Raw genomic sequence first — 16,622 nt, forward strand, 5'->3', positions numbered from 1 at the left:
TATGAAACACCAGAAGGAGTTAAGTGAATAAGTGCTTTTAAATTTTTCTGGAAAATATAATTGAGTTTTATCTAGAGTAATTACTCTTTTCTTGAGTTTCGGCCTAATATAATCCTAAATCCCTAGAGGCATTCACTTGTGCAGATGGTATCTGACAAACAAAAAAATAATTTGCAAGTTTACTCTATTTTTCTACCTAATTACTGTGATGAAAATAAAAAGGAAGCCTCTTATGAAAGTGGACATAGAGCTCTACTCTGTACCTTCAAAGGGATGTGTAGTAGTTATGCCCCCCAAATTCCATTATTGGTAAAGTGTATTCATGCAAAGACTTCGGCTCCTGTGCTTGTCTCTGATAATTTAGCCTCAATCTGATGCAGCAACAATGATTTTATTTTATTTTCTGGCTGCTTGTTGCCGCTAAAGTGTTTGCTGTTCCCACAGGAACGCTTTTGCTATACAAACTGAACAGCTATTTGATCGTTGACACTGGCACTGATTTGTGCAGTAACAGGATGATTAAGTGTATTAGCAGAGTGCCTCATTTACTGACTGATAGGCAACAAACCCTTTGTCTCTTTTCTTTTTTATGATTTTTTCATCTCTTCGCTTTTATGCTTCACTGAGCTCGTATTAGCAATTGACCCACAATGTGGAAATGCAGGCACCACACGATGGCTTTAGGCAAACAGAAGGATCATCAGTGTACACAAGGCTGAATCAATTTCTCCATTCTCTGTAAGAATGAAATAACTTTTTGAGGCACCTCCATTTGAGCTTTCCTGAAATCCACACAGTGCAGCATAATTGCTTGTGGATTGCAGACTTGTCCTAATTGGCAGCTTAAGGAAAGAGGACCAGACAGTTCATACCACTTTCCACATGGAAAGTTCTCCAGAGACCCTTGAAACAATTAAAAGCGTTTCTCTCTTTCTGCCTAAGGTTCATGACTTGAAGCAGCAGATTAAATGATAGCAAATCACACATTGAGGAGTCTGTGAACTTTTCCCAAAGTGGATGACATCCTCTGGAAAAAGACAGCTTGGGAAGGAGAGGAGTACACAGGAGAGAGGAGAGGTTTTGTACTTAACTTTTCTGTAGTACTCCACCCATTGTTTTATATGTATGTGTGCATATGTGCATCTGTAAAAAATTATATCTGGATCTTTCCCCTGTGAAAGCTTTGGAGCTCTCTTTTTTACTGTTGTAATCAAATTGATTGGTTCATTACAGATCCTGAAGGCTTGCATGTTGTTTATTTAGTAAGGAGGTTTATATTTTCTCTTTTTTTTTCATAGTGAGTTATTTCAGTGTTTCTCCTACAGTGTCTCCTACTCTCTCTCTAGGCTTAAAAGCAAAACATTTCCTAATTTGTTCCTCTTAAACTTTTGGGTTGGAATGGATGATGAAAGTGCTACATCCTAAGAAGTCTGTCTGAACAAGTGCTTATGTTTTCTCTTGGTAGGTGGCTAAAAAAAAATCAAAGAAAAACTGTTTACTGAGGTTTTAGAATGGAGGTTTTTAAAATATAGTGAATAATCTAAGGGATTATTTTTGATTCTCCTTGGTATTGAATAGACATAGATAAGGCTTTTTTTCTCTCAAAACAAACACCCCCACTGGTTCCACATGTAGTCCATTCTGGAGATGCTACATCTGTGATTTACTTCTGCAATGAACAGCAGCATCTTTCAGAATACTCTCATCCAGCCTGAACTCTCACCTCAACCAGACAGGCTCACTTCTTTCTCAAAATATTCTCACTGTTATCTTGAACTCTCACGCTGGCAGTCACCTTGTAATCACAGCAGACACAACAGATGCTTCCCCTGGGAGTGATGTACAAAATACAGCATTTTTTAAGTGCAAGGAGGTATTGCTCATTTCCCAGCTGCAGGTGAGAATAAATCTAACTGGCAGGTAAATACATATTTATTAAGCCAGGAAGGTTAGAAATATCCATTTGTTGTTTCCATAGCATCCTTTATACTTAATATCCCATTAAAATTAATGTATAGGGAAGAAACTTTTTCACAAAATACTTCCTGTTAGACTCTTTGATCCTTAAGATCTGTTTTAGTTTTTTGTCTGATGATCATCCTACACAATGGTTCTAGAGAAGAGACTGGAGGAGAGAGCATAGAAAAAGATCAACAAGGAGTCCTGCTATCACTTATCTCCCATAAGCTGTTTGCTTTGTAGCACAAAATGTCAGCACATTTATGTTTTAGACACATTAATATGCTCAGGGATGCTGAGAACCCCTTGTCCAACGTAACTGACAAGATAGCTTATCATAACTGTTATCACTTTCATCTTCAGCAAAGTCCAGCCAACTGGCTTTTGTTATGCATAGTTACTACAGAGGAGAATTAATAAAAAAATACTCTTTAAATTCTAGAATTCTGGTTTGCGTTCCTTTTTTCCCAATTTCCCCTGAATCCTATCACCTGGAACAAACTTGTACTACAGACATTGCAGCACTGGAGTTCTTGTCTATCTCCACATCTACTGTTTTTATCATAAATATATATTCTGGTTTTTGCTATTCAGGGCATATATCTGATATAAACAGATGCTTTTAAAGTGAGCTCTTCAGCTGTGGTAAGTAGAGGCTGTATTCAGGGGTTAAGCATGGTCTGCTTACAGTGAATGTGCTTTTTTTTTTACTCTGCCTGGCTATGGAGTAATGCTTTTGCAATGTAATTATTCTTTTCAGTGGGATGTCTTTGTCAAAAGACAAGAGCCATCTAGATCAGAAAATCCTAAGACTTAGCATCCTAGTTTCTGAAATAATTGAAATATTCCAAAAGCAAAGACCTTCCAGAACTCGTCTTCACCTTCCACATACAATGGCAAGATAAGCAGCCATGCCAAGGAAGGAGACATTGTGCTTCAATAATTTCCTTTCAACAGTCAGTACAAGAAACATGAATGTGAACTTTATTGAAATTGCAGAGAAGAGAACATGAAGTGAAAGAGATGTGTGCCTGTGGATGGCTTGTTTTGAAGTGGGCTGTGCTGAGGAGACCTGTGCATCCACAGGTGTCCAAACAACTTAACTTTGGCAGTACCCATATACTTAAAACCCACAAGGTCGCAGCTGCTTCCTGTTTATATGTTTTACAACAGCTGGAGATAGCAGCAGAATGGAAAACAGGGTAGTATAGCTGATCTTTCACCCCTTTATGTGCTGAGAACCCCAAGTTGTACAGCTCTGGATGGATTTCCTAGTCAATCACAGTGCACTGCACAGATCCCTTGTTCACTGACATGATAATCTTTAGAGCTCCTGAAGAGTTTTTTAGAAGTAAACAATTCCATTCATCATTTCTGCTGTCAAATGAAAAGGATGTTTACATGAGAACATACTGCTCGCTTTGATACAAAGACAAGGCCGTGCCAGTGGTGTCATGACCAGCTGTCAAGTGGGAGATGCCTACAGGCTTCTCTGATAGAATCAGCCACTGGGTTTATGCTGCAGCCACGTGATACCTGCAGCCAGGCACAGCATAGGCACACACTGCCCTCAGGTCAGCTCTTGAGGGAATGGCTAGCCTTTCAATGTACAAAAGTATTCTAGTTAGGATCACTATAGCTGCCAAAACCAGGCATGAAATTATCCTCAGTTTTCTTTCTGAACAAGTTAACAATCACAAGAGAAATTATAATAGTGTTTTCATGTTTATAGACTGAATAATTCTTAGGGTAACAACAAAGAATACTCAGACCTCTTGAACTTGCTTTGTAATGCAAATACATATTTTGTAAAATAAATATTGTTAGTTTAGCAGTAAACAAGCATCATTAGATGTTGCATACAAAACGCTGGTGAAAAGTAAGTTGTCTGCAGACTTGGGCCGTGAAAATGTAACCAGGTGTGCTGGGAAAGAAGTCAATTCATCATTTAATTTCTCTGTCACCATAAAAAAAAAAAGAGTGCTGATTGCCAAATCAAGTGGTTTCCTGGCATCATCAATGCAATTATTTCCACTCCTTTGAATTTTGCATCCAGGTGCTTCTGTTAGCCCTTACTCTGTTGTGAGTTCAGGTGCCTTACTGCCTGTGGTGGATTGTTCACTTTGTCCCCCTCTCTCTGTCCCGTGTGTTCGCAGTGGTCAGTGTACATCCGCGCTGCCGTCCGCAAGGAGAAAGGATTGCCCATCCTGGTGGAGCTGCTCCGGATAGACAATGACCGGGTGGTATGTGCAGTTGCTACAGCTTTACGAAACATGGCCTTAGATGTCAGAAATAAAGAGTTAATAGGTATGTTCTTTCCAAACAATCTATATCTACTGTGGGCTTGGGGGTGGTGGTTTTTTTTTTTCCAGTTCACAGCAGAATGAGCACAATGAAAATTATTCTCACATTTCTAGAACAATTTCTTTAATTCTTTCTCTAGTGTGTCATACTCAGATTTTATGTGACAGCTTGCTAGTATATATCAAGGAATTGTTAAATTAATTAAACATCATGCAATGTTTCTTGATCTTTCAGGCTGTAATCTCTGTAAGAAAAGCTATGGCTTTGTTCTGCTTTAGCATTTCATTCTTAGGCTGGCACTTGCATCTTCCAGATCAAGGATCTAAGCAGGGCACCCCCTCCTGATCCTCAGATTACCTATTGCACGTAACTTTGGAGCCATGAAGTAACAAGTCATAAAAATTTTAAGAAGGTTACAGGAATTTACTGGGCAGATTAGTAGCTCCAGAAAGAGAACTGGGAGACTCTTGCTTCACAAACAAATATGGTCTTAAGGAAAATATGGTCTTAAGGAATAGGACAATAATTTATGTAAATCGTTATTGCCCCGAATTCTGATAGTACAGGAAGCACACATATAGGGTTTTTATTTTGTTCAGGTTTTTAGTGGGTTTTTTTAGCTGAAATTCATCCAAACACTGTGGGTCATTGAGCTTTTATTTTCATGTTCTGTCTTTGAAAAATAATCACTTCCTTGATTTTTAACTATTTCAACAATCATAACCAGATTATTTCTACTTCTGTACATTAAGAGCATATTTTCTGTTAATTTTTCCTGACTTGTTGATTTGTTATCATTACAGCATATTTCTTCTCTGCTTTTAATTACAGAATAATATAAATAGATACTATGATCATAATGTTTATTACTTGCATCCAGTGCTGTCTTAGGGTTAATGCTTCTTTACAGCAGTGCTCTGCAAGTTGTTAAAACAAGGCAATCACTCCTCTCATATTGGGAGGGGTGTCTTATTGTACTAATGTTCCCAGATCTACTAATTTCATTTAGGAATGTAACACTATACATTTAAAATTGAGCTGTTTCACTCTGGTGTGCCATTCAAAATACTGGTTAAATTATGGGTAGTTAATTGGCACAACCTCAACATTTTAGTATTTTATGAAATTCTTAAATAACACATCATAAAAGCAAAGATAAATTTAAAAAATGTGGGAAGAGTCTGGTGAATATAATAACCTAATATATTTATTTATGTAGCCAGCTGATAATAGCTGTAGAGGGCTGCTCTGCTTTATGTTATTTGTAGGGTTATTCTGAGAAATTGTACTTCATAATTGCAATAGTAATTCGCTGCAGCTTAAAAACAGCCCAAACATGCCAATATGACAGGGGAGTTATGATTATAATTCTTGGACCATTTCAGCTGTGATCTTTGTATGTTCATTTCTTTGGCTTTCATTATTGAACTTCAAAGAAACAGTAATAGCGGTCATTACTGCTCTTGTTCTCTAGTATTTCTTAGCAAATAGGGCCTATCATGCAGCTGATTTTCAGAAATGCTAAACATCAGCAGTAGTCAAGGATTTCAACTCATGTTGTAGTCCATCCATTTTTGTGATATTGCACTTCTGTGTATTGTATATGTATTGGAGGATGCCTTAGCTGTTGCTATGCAAAGGAAGCCTCAAAAGGAGCTTGTGCTTTATCAGGGTAGTTCCTCAGGCATCCTTCTGCCTAGGCAAAATCAACATGCTATTTATCTTTTCTCTTTCTGATTGTTGTTAGTGCATCAGGTTCTTGTGCTGACACACTCTGCCTCACAAGCTGGAATTTTCCCCATAAAACAACCTTTCCTAAAGGTTATCTTTCCTAAAGGAGAATTTTCCAACTGTATATATAGTAAAGTTACATAGCTAGAATTGAGTTGGTTGGGGGGTTTTTAGTGCCTTTATAAAGCTTTCTTTTCAGTGGTGCTGTCGTTTCATTCCCAACTGACATTTTTTTACAGAAATGTGCCAGAGAATGATATATTTAATTCTGCTGCTGCCAAGCAGGCCATAAATCAGTATTGAGGAACCTGGAAAATATATTAGAAACCTTGCCAAAATCCAGGCTCACCTGTACTGCTCTACAAAACAAACACAAAGACCCTTTTCTCGATGGCCAGAAGTTTTGTACTAGACTTCATTGAATTGACCAATCTGTTTTGTTTTTCACACAGATCTATCAACTATGATGCTATATTGCTAAAGGCTGGTGAGAGGCTTCTCTTATAATTTATCTGAGCCATCCCCATAGCAACATTTTCTTTATTTATATTGAGGTCTTCTTCCTGGGTTTCATTTCAGGCATGCTCCATGTCTTTAAAAGGACCTGCTCTTTTCTCCTTCATTGCTTTTGCATTGTGCCGTGTGTCCCTTGGCTGAGACAGCAGACATATTCATCCTTCTCCTTCCCAAAATTCAACTGCACTCAAAAACATGGTAAATCTGGCCTGGAATAGATAATGCAACACCCAATTTTCTCTTCTTGAACACACTGCCCAGGTGCATTCCTGGTCACGGGTTAGACCACATTCATTTTCACTTGACTTCCAGGATCCTTGTTTGCATAAAATAGTTCATAGTCTTTGTTGTTCCCAAGAGAGCACCCAAGGGAAAGGTTTCTCAGCCTTTTCTCCCACAGCTGAGGAAAAGATCCACTACTGATATTGCCTGTTTTGTTCTTCCTTGGTTTCAGTGATCTAGGCTGCACAGCATCCCTGTGTCCCTCTGGTATCACATTTTTCCACTTCTATTCATGTGCTCAGCATTTTGGAAGGCTTCTTTTCCTTCCTTGAAGCAGGTTCTGTCTCTGCTAAACTTCTCCATGGGTCCATTAGCTTCTCCCCCCAGCCCCTGTAAATGTCACTGAATTGACAAAAATCACTTTTATTTGTTTTCAACTGTTCACTTAGGCAGAAGAAAATCACTTTTGTTCCACAGGTCCTCTAAAAGCTATGTTGATGACCTTTGTGCAGTTATGTCATTCCCATGTTCTTTCCCTCTTCTTCATCTGTCCCTTTCTCTCAAAAAAAAAGGGTGAGTAAGGGAAAGTAGAATAACAAACCCACCATTCTGTGTTCCTCAGAGTTATACTGGCACCTTAGTTTGAGGATATGATATTATTCTCTTTCTGCTGGGAATGCAGTTTTTAAATTGAGGATTTTCTGCAGACCTCTTGCTTCTGGCAGTGCTGGTCAGGCCAGCACCTCACACCAAAGCTGTGCCACTGTCTTCCCTACAGGAGTGCACCTACAAACTCCATTTTCTAAAGCCACATTTTGTTGCCATGGTATCAGAAAACCTAATACAATACAATAATATTGCTAATACAATATAGTTTCTTTACTTACAAATAACTTGGATGAGCTGGATGGGGCAGAAAAGTAAAAAATAAACCCATCTCCTGTAAACAGCATCTTTGCAGGATGAATTGTTTCCTTGCTGTCTGCCCCAGCAACCTTCAGTGGCTTTCTGGTTCAAACGCCCTCCACACCTTTCTGGTTCAAAAGTCCTCCTCTGGTTACCTGAGCCTGCACTGTACACTTGTGTCCTTGGGATTCTCCCAGCCAGCAGTGGTGCAGCAGCCTCCCTTCTCTTCCCACCCTGCATGTGAGAAGGTTTCCAAATCAGGATTCCCCATTCAGTCCTGGGAAACAAGCCAGCTTCATCTTTCCTTTATCTGAAAGACAGACAGCATTTTCCTCTCCGCTGCTATCCATGACCTCTTTAACAAAGGAGATTATGCATTGTACAGTTAATTGAAAAATAATGTGACTTGTTATTCTACCTAAACAAGCAGGTACAGACTATTCCTGTCTGAAATTTTTGAAGGATGACTATCCCCAAAATTTGTGTTTTCCTTGTTCTTCTGTTTGCACGGCAGTTACCTTTTATTTTAAATGGAAATTACTGTGGTATTTTAAAGTGCAGTAGGTGGTCTTTCAAACAAGTTAGGCTGATTTTTCTAGCTGCCCCAGATGAGAAATTTGTCACTATTCATGTACTGCAAAATATGTACAATATAGGATTTTTCCTCTTGAAGGAAAATTTGGAATTTGTATTAGTACTGTTCAGTGGCAAGTCCACAGAGTACGGGCTTTGGAGAGAAAGCAGAGCTGGAGGTAAAATGTATAAAACTTCAATGCACAGTCTTGTGTTTTAAGTCATTCTGTCACTTTCATTTTATCCTGACAATGATTTCTAATGCTGTTCTGGGTCAGAATTCTGATTAAGAGGAATATTGTACTAGTAATTGAAAAGAACCATTCTTTCTCTTGGCCTCTTGGTCTGCACTTTTGCAGTAAAATAAAAGATTTTCTTTCCTTTTTTAGAGACTGGTATTATTTTAATCCCTTGGGAAAAAGGAGGACAGTTCCACTTAAAAGTTTTTGTTGACTTCTTGAATTGTGTAGAAAAGAAGTCCTTGCATATCTATGCCCTTTAACTGTTTAGAGAATCCAGGTGTCTGTTCAGGGCTCTAGATTCTATGGAGTTTAATGGGATAAGTTGAAGTGTTATAATATTTAAAACTTTCTTGTTACGACTGTTGTTGTAAAAGCTTGATTCAGATAAGTAAAGTTAGTGGTACAATTTCTTCTGCCTTCACAGAGTTTTGAATTAGGTTTCAAAACAGGGCCTGTAGCAGGGCTCATTTTTAAATAATGGTTCTTGAGTTAGGGACTGTGTGTCTGTACTGAATTATTATCCTCTTTTCACTGTTTTTCTGTCAGTAATGCAGTTATACATGCAAAATTCAACAGTAGCACATCAATTAAATTATTACCTAATGGGTGCTGGAAACTGCTTACTTTTGCTAGGTGTCTAGAAGTTCATTGTCTAAGATAAGATGCCTGTATTGGATGCCTTATAGGTGACTGAGAGACTCACAGAAAGCGACTTATTTAGTCTAAAAATAAGATACTACTTATTGTGAGAAGATGGAAGTTACCCTATATTACTGTATCACTGTTGTTTAGTGATGAAAACCAACTAAGAAGTGTGTAAATTGTCAGTGTATGTCTTTTGATCTCATAGCAGTGTGTCTGGTTGGGTGCCTGGTGTTTGTTTCAAAGTTTTATTGCTAAACTTGAGAAAGTTTGACTGAATGATGTATCAGGAGTTCACAACTCTAATGAATTGTTAGATTTGCAGAATAATTCATGTTGGAAGGAACCTCACAGAGTCACCTTGCCTAAGTTCAGATATGTTATTTCAAAGTGTGATATCAGCATTTGGAAAGACTGGTTTTTAGCTATGAGGCTGAAAATGGATCAGAATGAAGTATTTTCATTCTCAGAGCAGAACATGGCTCTTCTGGTGTATTAACAGCTACATGGAATCCTCCTATCTTAGAGCATGGTTGCATTTTGGTTTAGAATTAGTAATAATTCCAAGAGAAAAGTGTTTCCAGTTTTGTAGTTACAAGAACAGTAGATGAGTCCTAGTAATGTACATTGATAGGGAATGTGAGGTTGTGTTGGGAGATGATTAAATCAAATATGCAGCTTTCATTCCCCTTAATAGTGCCTACATGCAGCTTTCTCTTATTTTTGGATGTGAGCATTTCCGAATTTCTCACACATGCATCTGCTGACAGTGAGAGAGAGTGAATTTTCTTATTGTATTTTTAATTGATGTATAAAGTATCTTAGTCACTGGAATGCTAAATTGACATAAATTTGCAATGCAGAAGATTCCAGAAAGCACTAATCAGGCATTTGTTCAGAAGAAGGTGACAACATAATATATCCTGCAATTTTTAAATTTATGTCCGTTTTTATTGCACTTCATTTTTGTGTTTGATAGTTGAGCTGGGCAAAACAATAAACAGATACCTGAATGAGAACAGGCTGTCATCAAGAAGTTGAAGAAGTTGATTTACAAAATTAAACGTATTGTCATGCATTAATAACTGGTGCTCCTTACTCTTCATTAGTGATGAGAAAGATGCTATTTAAGTTAGTAAAGGAGTAATTAAACTATGATGTTTTATAGAACCTGTATAGCAACATCTGAACTCCCTGGTTTTTGGTGTTGTATAAATAAGTTAGCTGAGAATTTAACCTGATAAATGTACTTCTTCCGTTGTGGTGTAAAAGCCTTGTGTCAAGGAGATGCTGACTTTTCATGTGCCTTAGCCACTTGCATGTTGCTTTTTGCTCTATGTTTCCTCAAATATATTTGTGTCAAGCAGACCTGGTAATTACAGAGGTTAGAAAAAGTTTTCAATCTCAGTCATTTCTTATTAAGTAACACTCTCACATGAAGATTTAGGAGGAAAACTAACATTGGTAAAACTGAATTCTTTTTTTTAGTATCAAATTCAAGATCAAACACTTTCAGAATTCGATCAACTCTTCTACATCTGAACTTTCCTATTGCCTAAGTACACCTGTCTGGATTTGGAGGGATTTTTCTCTTCCTTCACATATCTGAAAAAAATCGTGTTTCAAGTAGTCATCTGGGCTTCTGAACAGTAGAAAGAAAATGGCACCACTAGGTGTTCATCCCACTTACTTCTATCACATAAAATGTTTGATCTTAAAGTCTAATGGGTTCCGTGTGAGAACCTAGAGAAGTGGCCAGAGATTGAGTGGCCAACTTTTGTGTCACTGAATCCCATCAGAAGTTGTTCTCGTAATACAGACTGAGCAGTGTCCTGCTCCCCTTTAATTAGGTCAATAGACTTGGCAAGGGCAATTAGTGAAAAAGCTCTACAATTTTTCATTGTCACCCAAAACAGCAGAAATAACTGCATGCAGATTCAAATCTAGGACAATGGGGAATACTGCTTCCACAGATCTGTTTTTAATTGTAATGTCAAGTTAGAGAATCATTTCATCTCTGTCATAGTAAGGTCAAGATGCTCCACAAATTGTAACCACAACCCAGCCATAGGTCAGCTGTTCCTTCTAGTGGAATAAACTGTGGGAAAATGCCTGTAAAATGCCTGTATTTGTATTTTAAGTGCTGTAATCAAGAGAGTCATCTTCAGTATTGCACCATGACAGCTTCTCTAGATGATGATGGTAATGTTAAATGATGCCATATAGAGCTTTAAGGTTTATAAACCTTGAAGTCTTTATTATAGGTTTTATCATTTTGTATTCACATTCAGTATTACTTAAGATTGAATTCTGAATGCAAGTCATAAAAGTTGCAAAATCTGGTAGAGGTGGCCCAAGAAAGCCTAGATTAATTGTGACTGCCAAAAACACCACCACTTCCAAGAACAGCTGAGGGATGTGCCTTTTCACTTCACTGATGTGCATTTCACACATAAGAAAGTGCCCTGACCTGCACCTTACATTTTGTTTGAGATAAACAATTTCTGTTCATTTCTGTTCTCCTGCACGAGATAGCAGGCAATTAAACTGTAACTGCATCTGCTTTTCTCACTCAGAAGATTGACATTTCAAACAATTTAATATTAATTTTCATCTCTGCTTCTCAGTATGTTCGTGCTGAGAAGTGCCACTTACCTTTTGGAGTTCTGATCTAAAAAGTGCGTATAATTTAGTCACATGAAATATACAAAGGTAGAAATGCAAATTTCAGAAACTGCCAAAGTAATTTTAAAAGCACTTTTAAATCCATGAGAATGGAAAAACAGCTTTGAAAATCCAGGTTTTGTGACAGCCTTACAGTAACAGATAAGTGTATCAAAACATGTTTCCAGCCTATTCTGTATGAACTTCAATTAATGAAACAGCGAGCTAGTTTTATTCTCTGTAAGATTCAAAATAGTGTTTTCCCCTGAAATACATATCACCTTAAATGACTTTTAAATTATAGAAGTGACATATATGGCATTTTTTTACTAAAAGCACTTTTCTTTGAAGAAACTCAAATTCCCATTCATGAAATGTCAGTGCAAGACAGTAGAACATGACAGGTGAATTAGCATTTGATAAAGGAATGTAGTTTTCTTCTCCCGTGTGAAGACCCTGAGAATGGGTCTGGGTCACTGTAGTTTCAAAAGATGTTGAAGGTGGATCTGAGAAATGGAAAAAATTTAAACCAGTAAGAAAAGGAAGGATGAATGTGTATTGATTAAATTTAAACTACCTATAGATGGCTTTCAGTCATATTAACAGTAATTTTCTCTGTGCATCTACATCCATGCACTCTCTAAATTAGTGCAGTTGTTCCTGCAAAATCTCATTCAATCCTAGTTCCCAGGTTAGATGTTGACAGGTGAAGGGGGCAGCACACAATGTCCCTCTCACCTCGTGTGGCTTTTGAGAGATACTTCCACTTCTATTTTAGTGTCCCCAAAGTAGTTTTCTTCATGTTTTAGAGTGTTTGAAAAAGAAAAATGTTAAGGACAAAACCCGAACAGCATTCACAAAGGTAATACTGGTAGAAAATTCTGATTGCAGGGACCTAAGCTATGTCCTTGCACAGGAGGACTAATTGTAGGCTGACACAGAAATAAAATACCTGCAAATATGCAACCCCTGTGTTTGTCATCATCTATTAGATTTAAAAATGCACCATAGAAAGTCTCATTTTCACTGGATAAAAATGTAACTGTCAGGGTTTAGAAATGGTATTCCTTAATTTAGTGCTCCCACTAAAGTGAAAAACCACAAGCTGCTTCCCTGTCCCCATCCTCTCCAGTGAGAGACAAATGGCAGACATACCAAGCTGAGATAAGAACAATTTACCGGAAACTACAATGAGATAAGAAGACAGACAGTAACAGGAACAGCAACAAAGTTGATAACAAAAAGATACAGAATTGATACAAAAAGAGGCTGTTCTACAGGCAAAAATTGGTCTCCAACCAGGACAGTGAACAAAACAGTGGACAGACTGTCCACGTCCATGTTTTCTTTTTCCCTCAAGCTTGAGACAGTGATAGTGCTTAATAACACCATATCTTGGCCACACCTACAAAGCTCCAGGCTCTGCCCCATCACAGCTACTCAGAAAATTAACTCTGTCCTTGACTGAAACTCAGACAACAGCAAAGATAGAAGATACCAGAGAGTTAGTGTTCAAAGAATGCAGGATTAGGAAAGATTATGAATGTCTGGATTCTTACAACTGGCATTTTAACTAAATCTCAGTGCAGTTAATTTGAATTTAGTTATTCTTTCTATTCCTGACCATTAGGTGCTTGCACAATATTCTGGTTCGTAGCACTTGCCCAGTATGGGCAGAAGGTGATGGTAGCTTTGGTGGGTTATATGCACTCTGTGCCAAAATACCTGTGAACATGTGTTGGTTAAGTCTTTGCCAAAATACCTGTGAACATGTGTTGGTTAAGTCTTTGATGGATATAAAAAAGGCAGTCAGTCACAACACTTGTTGGCTTCTGCATGCCGTCTTCAGAGGCTTCGGTTTTCTGACAGTTTAATTTGTCTTCATTAAGTACTTCGATGTAGGATGTTTTCGCTTGTAAGAGCCAAGTCATACCCTGGTTGTTTCCATCATTTATTATGAGTTTCAGTGTTAAAGGCCCTTGTTTCAGGTAATACTAGTAAAACTTCAAATATACTCCTAATTACAGAAAGCAGAATAATGGTCTTTTGCTGCAGCCTTTGCAAAGGAATGCTTGTGTTTCCTATGAATATTTTACCTTTATGCGCATGTAGCCTCTCAGAAGGCACTGTCTGGGACTGGCTGCTAGCACTGTCACTATATCTTAGGTTTCTGGTCATTTATGGGCTCTTTTTTTTATTGGTTAAATAAGTCTTAGAAAAAATCCACTTCCACCCCTATTTAACAAGCAGTATTTTACAAAATCAAAATCTTCTGTTTCATGCCTGTAACTGGTGGAATTGAACAGCAGCAGTTTTGTAATACACAGTTACAAAATATTAAAAGGGTAACAAATTCTCATCATCTGAGATAAGTGAGGGAATAATCAATTTGCTGAGGGGCCTTATTATCATAATTCCATAAGGTAAGACTGTGATTCTTCTACTTAATATCTCGATGGGCTCAATTAAACAAAAGTAAAGAAATGTAGTTTTGCTCCCAAGGAAAGCCTAGAGAACCTTCAGAATCAGCTTCAAAGCCCCGTTGATCTCTCCATGGCATCTCTATAAAATTACTTGAAATCTGGTATTACTGATACAATCTTCTATGTTACTATGTTTTCCATTTTCTTTTGCTTCCTCTTGTGGCTGTGTTACGCAAGAGGTTGTGTGAATGTGAAAAAAATTCAATGACTACCCCCTAGATTTAGCAATTTTATATATGTATAATGTAAGATATTTTATAATGATAGATTGGACTTCAGGAATTTACCTAAGAAAGTATTAAATGCATTAATGCTTAAATCCATGCTTTTTGTGTTGATGTGTAATATGAGTAGTGCAGTTTGAAAGACCAGGTTAGGACAAAAGAAAACAGCATGTTGTTAGCACTTAAAATTGAAGGCCTTTATTGTTTGAAAAAATGAACTAAATAATTGATACAATTGCTCCAATATTCCAGAATGAAGATTTCAAGTAAACATAATCAGAGAGACACCTTTAGAGAGATAGTTTTGAGAATTGTCAGTAGATTGACAAGCCCTACCTTACAAAAAGAAATAGAAATTAAACCTACCTTGCTGATGGTTTATAAACCTTGATAAATGTGCAGGGAAGGAAACAATAATGAATTTCAAAATTGCTTGTCTTTATGGTCTCAGTTGTTAAGTAATTGCTAACAGTCTGGGATACAAATACTATGAAATTCCTTTGGTCACTAGAGGATATTGTGCCAGTTTACTTCCTTTAGTCCATATAAGCCTAAAAATTAGGTTAACTGGGTAACTTTGGAAAATATACCTAAAAATAAAGTAAATTTTTCAGGTTGTAGGGAAGGCTTCAGTCTGCAAGTGCAATAAAGACAAAATTTGGTATTACTGGATCTGTTTGGCTTGGAAGGGGCCTCCAGAAGTCAAGCTGGTTCAGTAACAGAAAGTTGCTTCAAACTTTATCCAGCAGATGAGATGGAGATTCCTCAACCTTCCTGGGCAACCTCTTCTGTTGTTTGACCACCACCATAGCAAAATTAGTCTTCCTTTATCAGATGGAATTTCCTGTATTCCAGCATGTCTTTTGCTTCTTTTTCTTAGACTGTGGAACTCGTTAAGATGATCCTGACCCCATCTTCTCCACACCATTCCATTACGTAGAAGTAAACAATAACAAGATCTCTCCATAACCTTCCTTTAAGGCCCAGATGATGCAATTATTGTCTGCCATGTGTTCCAGTCCCCAGCTGTCTTTGTGGTGCTCCACTGAACTTGTTCCAGTATTTTGCAATGCCTTTTTGTACTGGGCAGAAAAAAACTGCATGTGGCACTCTAGGTGTAGTGCAGATGCAGAACTTTTTGAGTGAGAGGAAGAATCATATTTTTGTTGGGTTGTCTAGACTCCATGTAATAAAGCCCAGGATGTCATTGGCCTTCTGCACTGCAAGGGCACATTCTGGATTCATGCTCAACTTGTCTACCAGCACTTCTAGGTTTCAGGTTTTTTTTCTTTAAAAATTGCTTTCTAACCAGTTGGCACCCATCTGTGTGCTGGTACAGGGGCTTGTTTAATCTTGAGTGCATTTGCCTTTGTTGAACTTTGAGTTTGCTGTTCAGCTGTCCATCTGAATAGCAGTCCTGCCCTTCAGTGTATTGACTAGTTCTCCCAGCATCACATGGTCCACAGTCTTTCTTTCTGTCCAGTCCTTCAGGCTGTTAATGAAGATGTGAAACAGTCTTGCCCCCAGTACCACCACCTACGGGGCACCTCTAAGTAACCATCTGCCCGCTGGGTTTCATACTGGCAATGAAGCCCTTTGTCCAACCAGTTTTCTGCCCACCATATCATCTACTTATCTGGTCAAAATCTCAGTAAGGACACTAGATGGAGAAAGGGTAAACTGCCACATTTGTTATTTCAAGCAGTGTAAAGTCTCTAATTCCTAAATTAGAAGTGGATAAATGCAATTTAAATGTCTTTAACCTCAGTGACATCATTGCAGATACTTAAGTTACTTCAGGACAAGGTTCACCGAATTTTAAACCACAGATTCAGTGTGACAGTGTATAAGCTTCAGGGAATAACCATCTTATTGTGGAATCAGGGCCATAATAGGATAATTTTAACTAAATTCACTCAAACACAGAAGTTTGCTTTATTTACCAGAGGGAATTGTAGTAGTAGCTCCATTTGTTGCATTTTTAGTAAGGCACTGTACTTGCAGATTTTAAAAAGGAAATACTGTGGAATGTCATAGAATACCCTAAGTTAGAAGAGACGTGCAAGGATCATCAAGTCCAACTCTTGGCCCTGAAGAGGATGATCCCCATGAGACACCATGTGCCTGAGAGCATTGTCCAAACCCTTCTTGAATTC

At 37.8% G+C, this 16,622-nt stretch overlaps 1 protein-coding gene across 5 annotated transcripts in view; it reads left to right on the forward strand.

The window, feature by feature from the left end:
- Positions 1-16,622, forward strand: part of CTNND2 (catenin delta 2) — a 637,790-nt gene that overhangs the window by 563,054 nt on the left and 58,114 nt on the right. For all 5 annotated transcript variants that reach the window (XM_066559759.1, XM_066559767.1, XM_066559780.1 and 2 more), the window contains one exon: positions 4,116-4,266. In XM_066559759.1, coding sequence (XP_066415856.1) covers positions 4,116-4,266 — 151 coding nt within the window. The remainder of the gene's footprint in view (positions 1-4,115; positions 4,267-16,622) is intronic.

The sequence above is a fragment of the Molothrus aeneus genome, chromosome 1 (assembly GCF_037042795.1).
Source record: "Molothrus aeneus isolate 106 chromosome 1, BPBGC_Maene_1.0, whole genome shotgun sequence".
NCBI lineage: Eukaryota > Metazoa > Chordata > Aves > Passeriformes > Icteridae > Molothrus > Molothrus aeneus.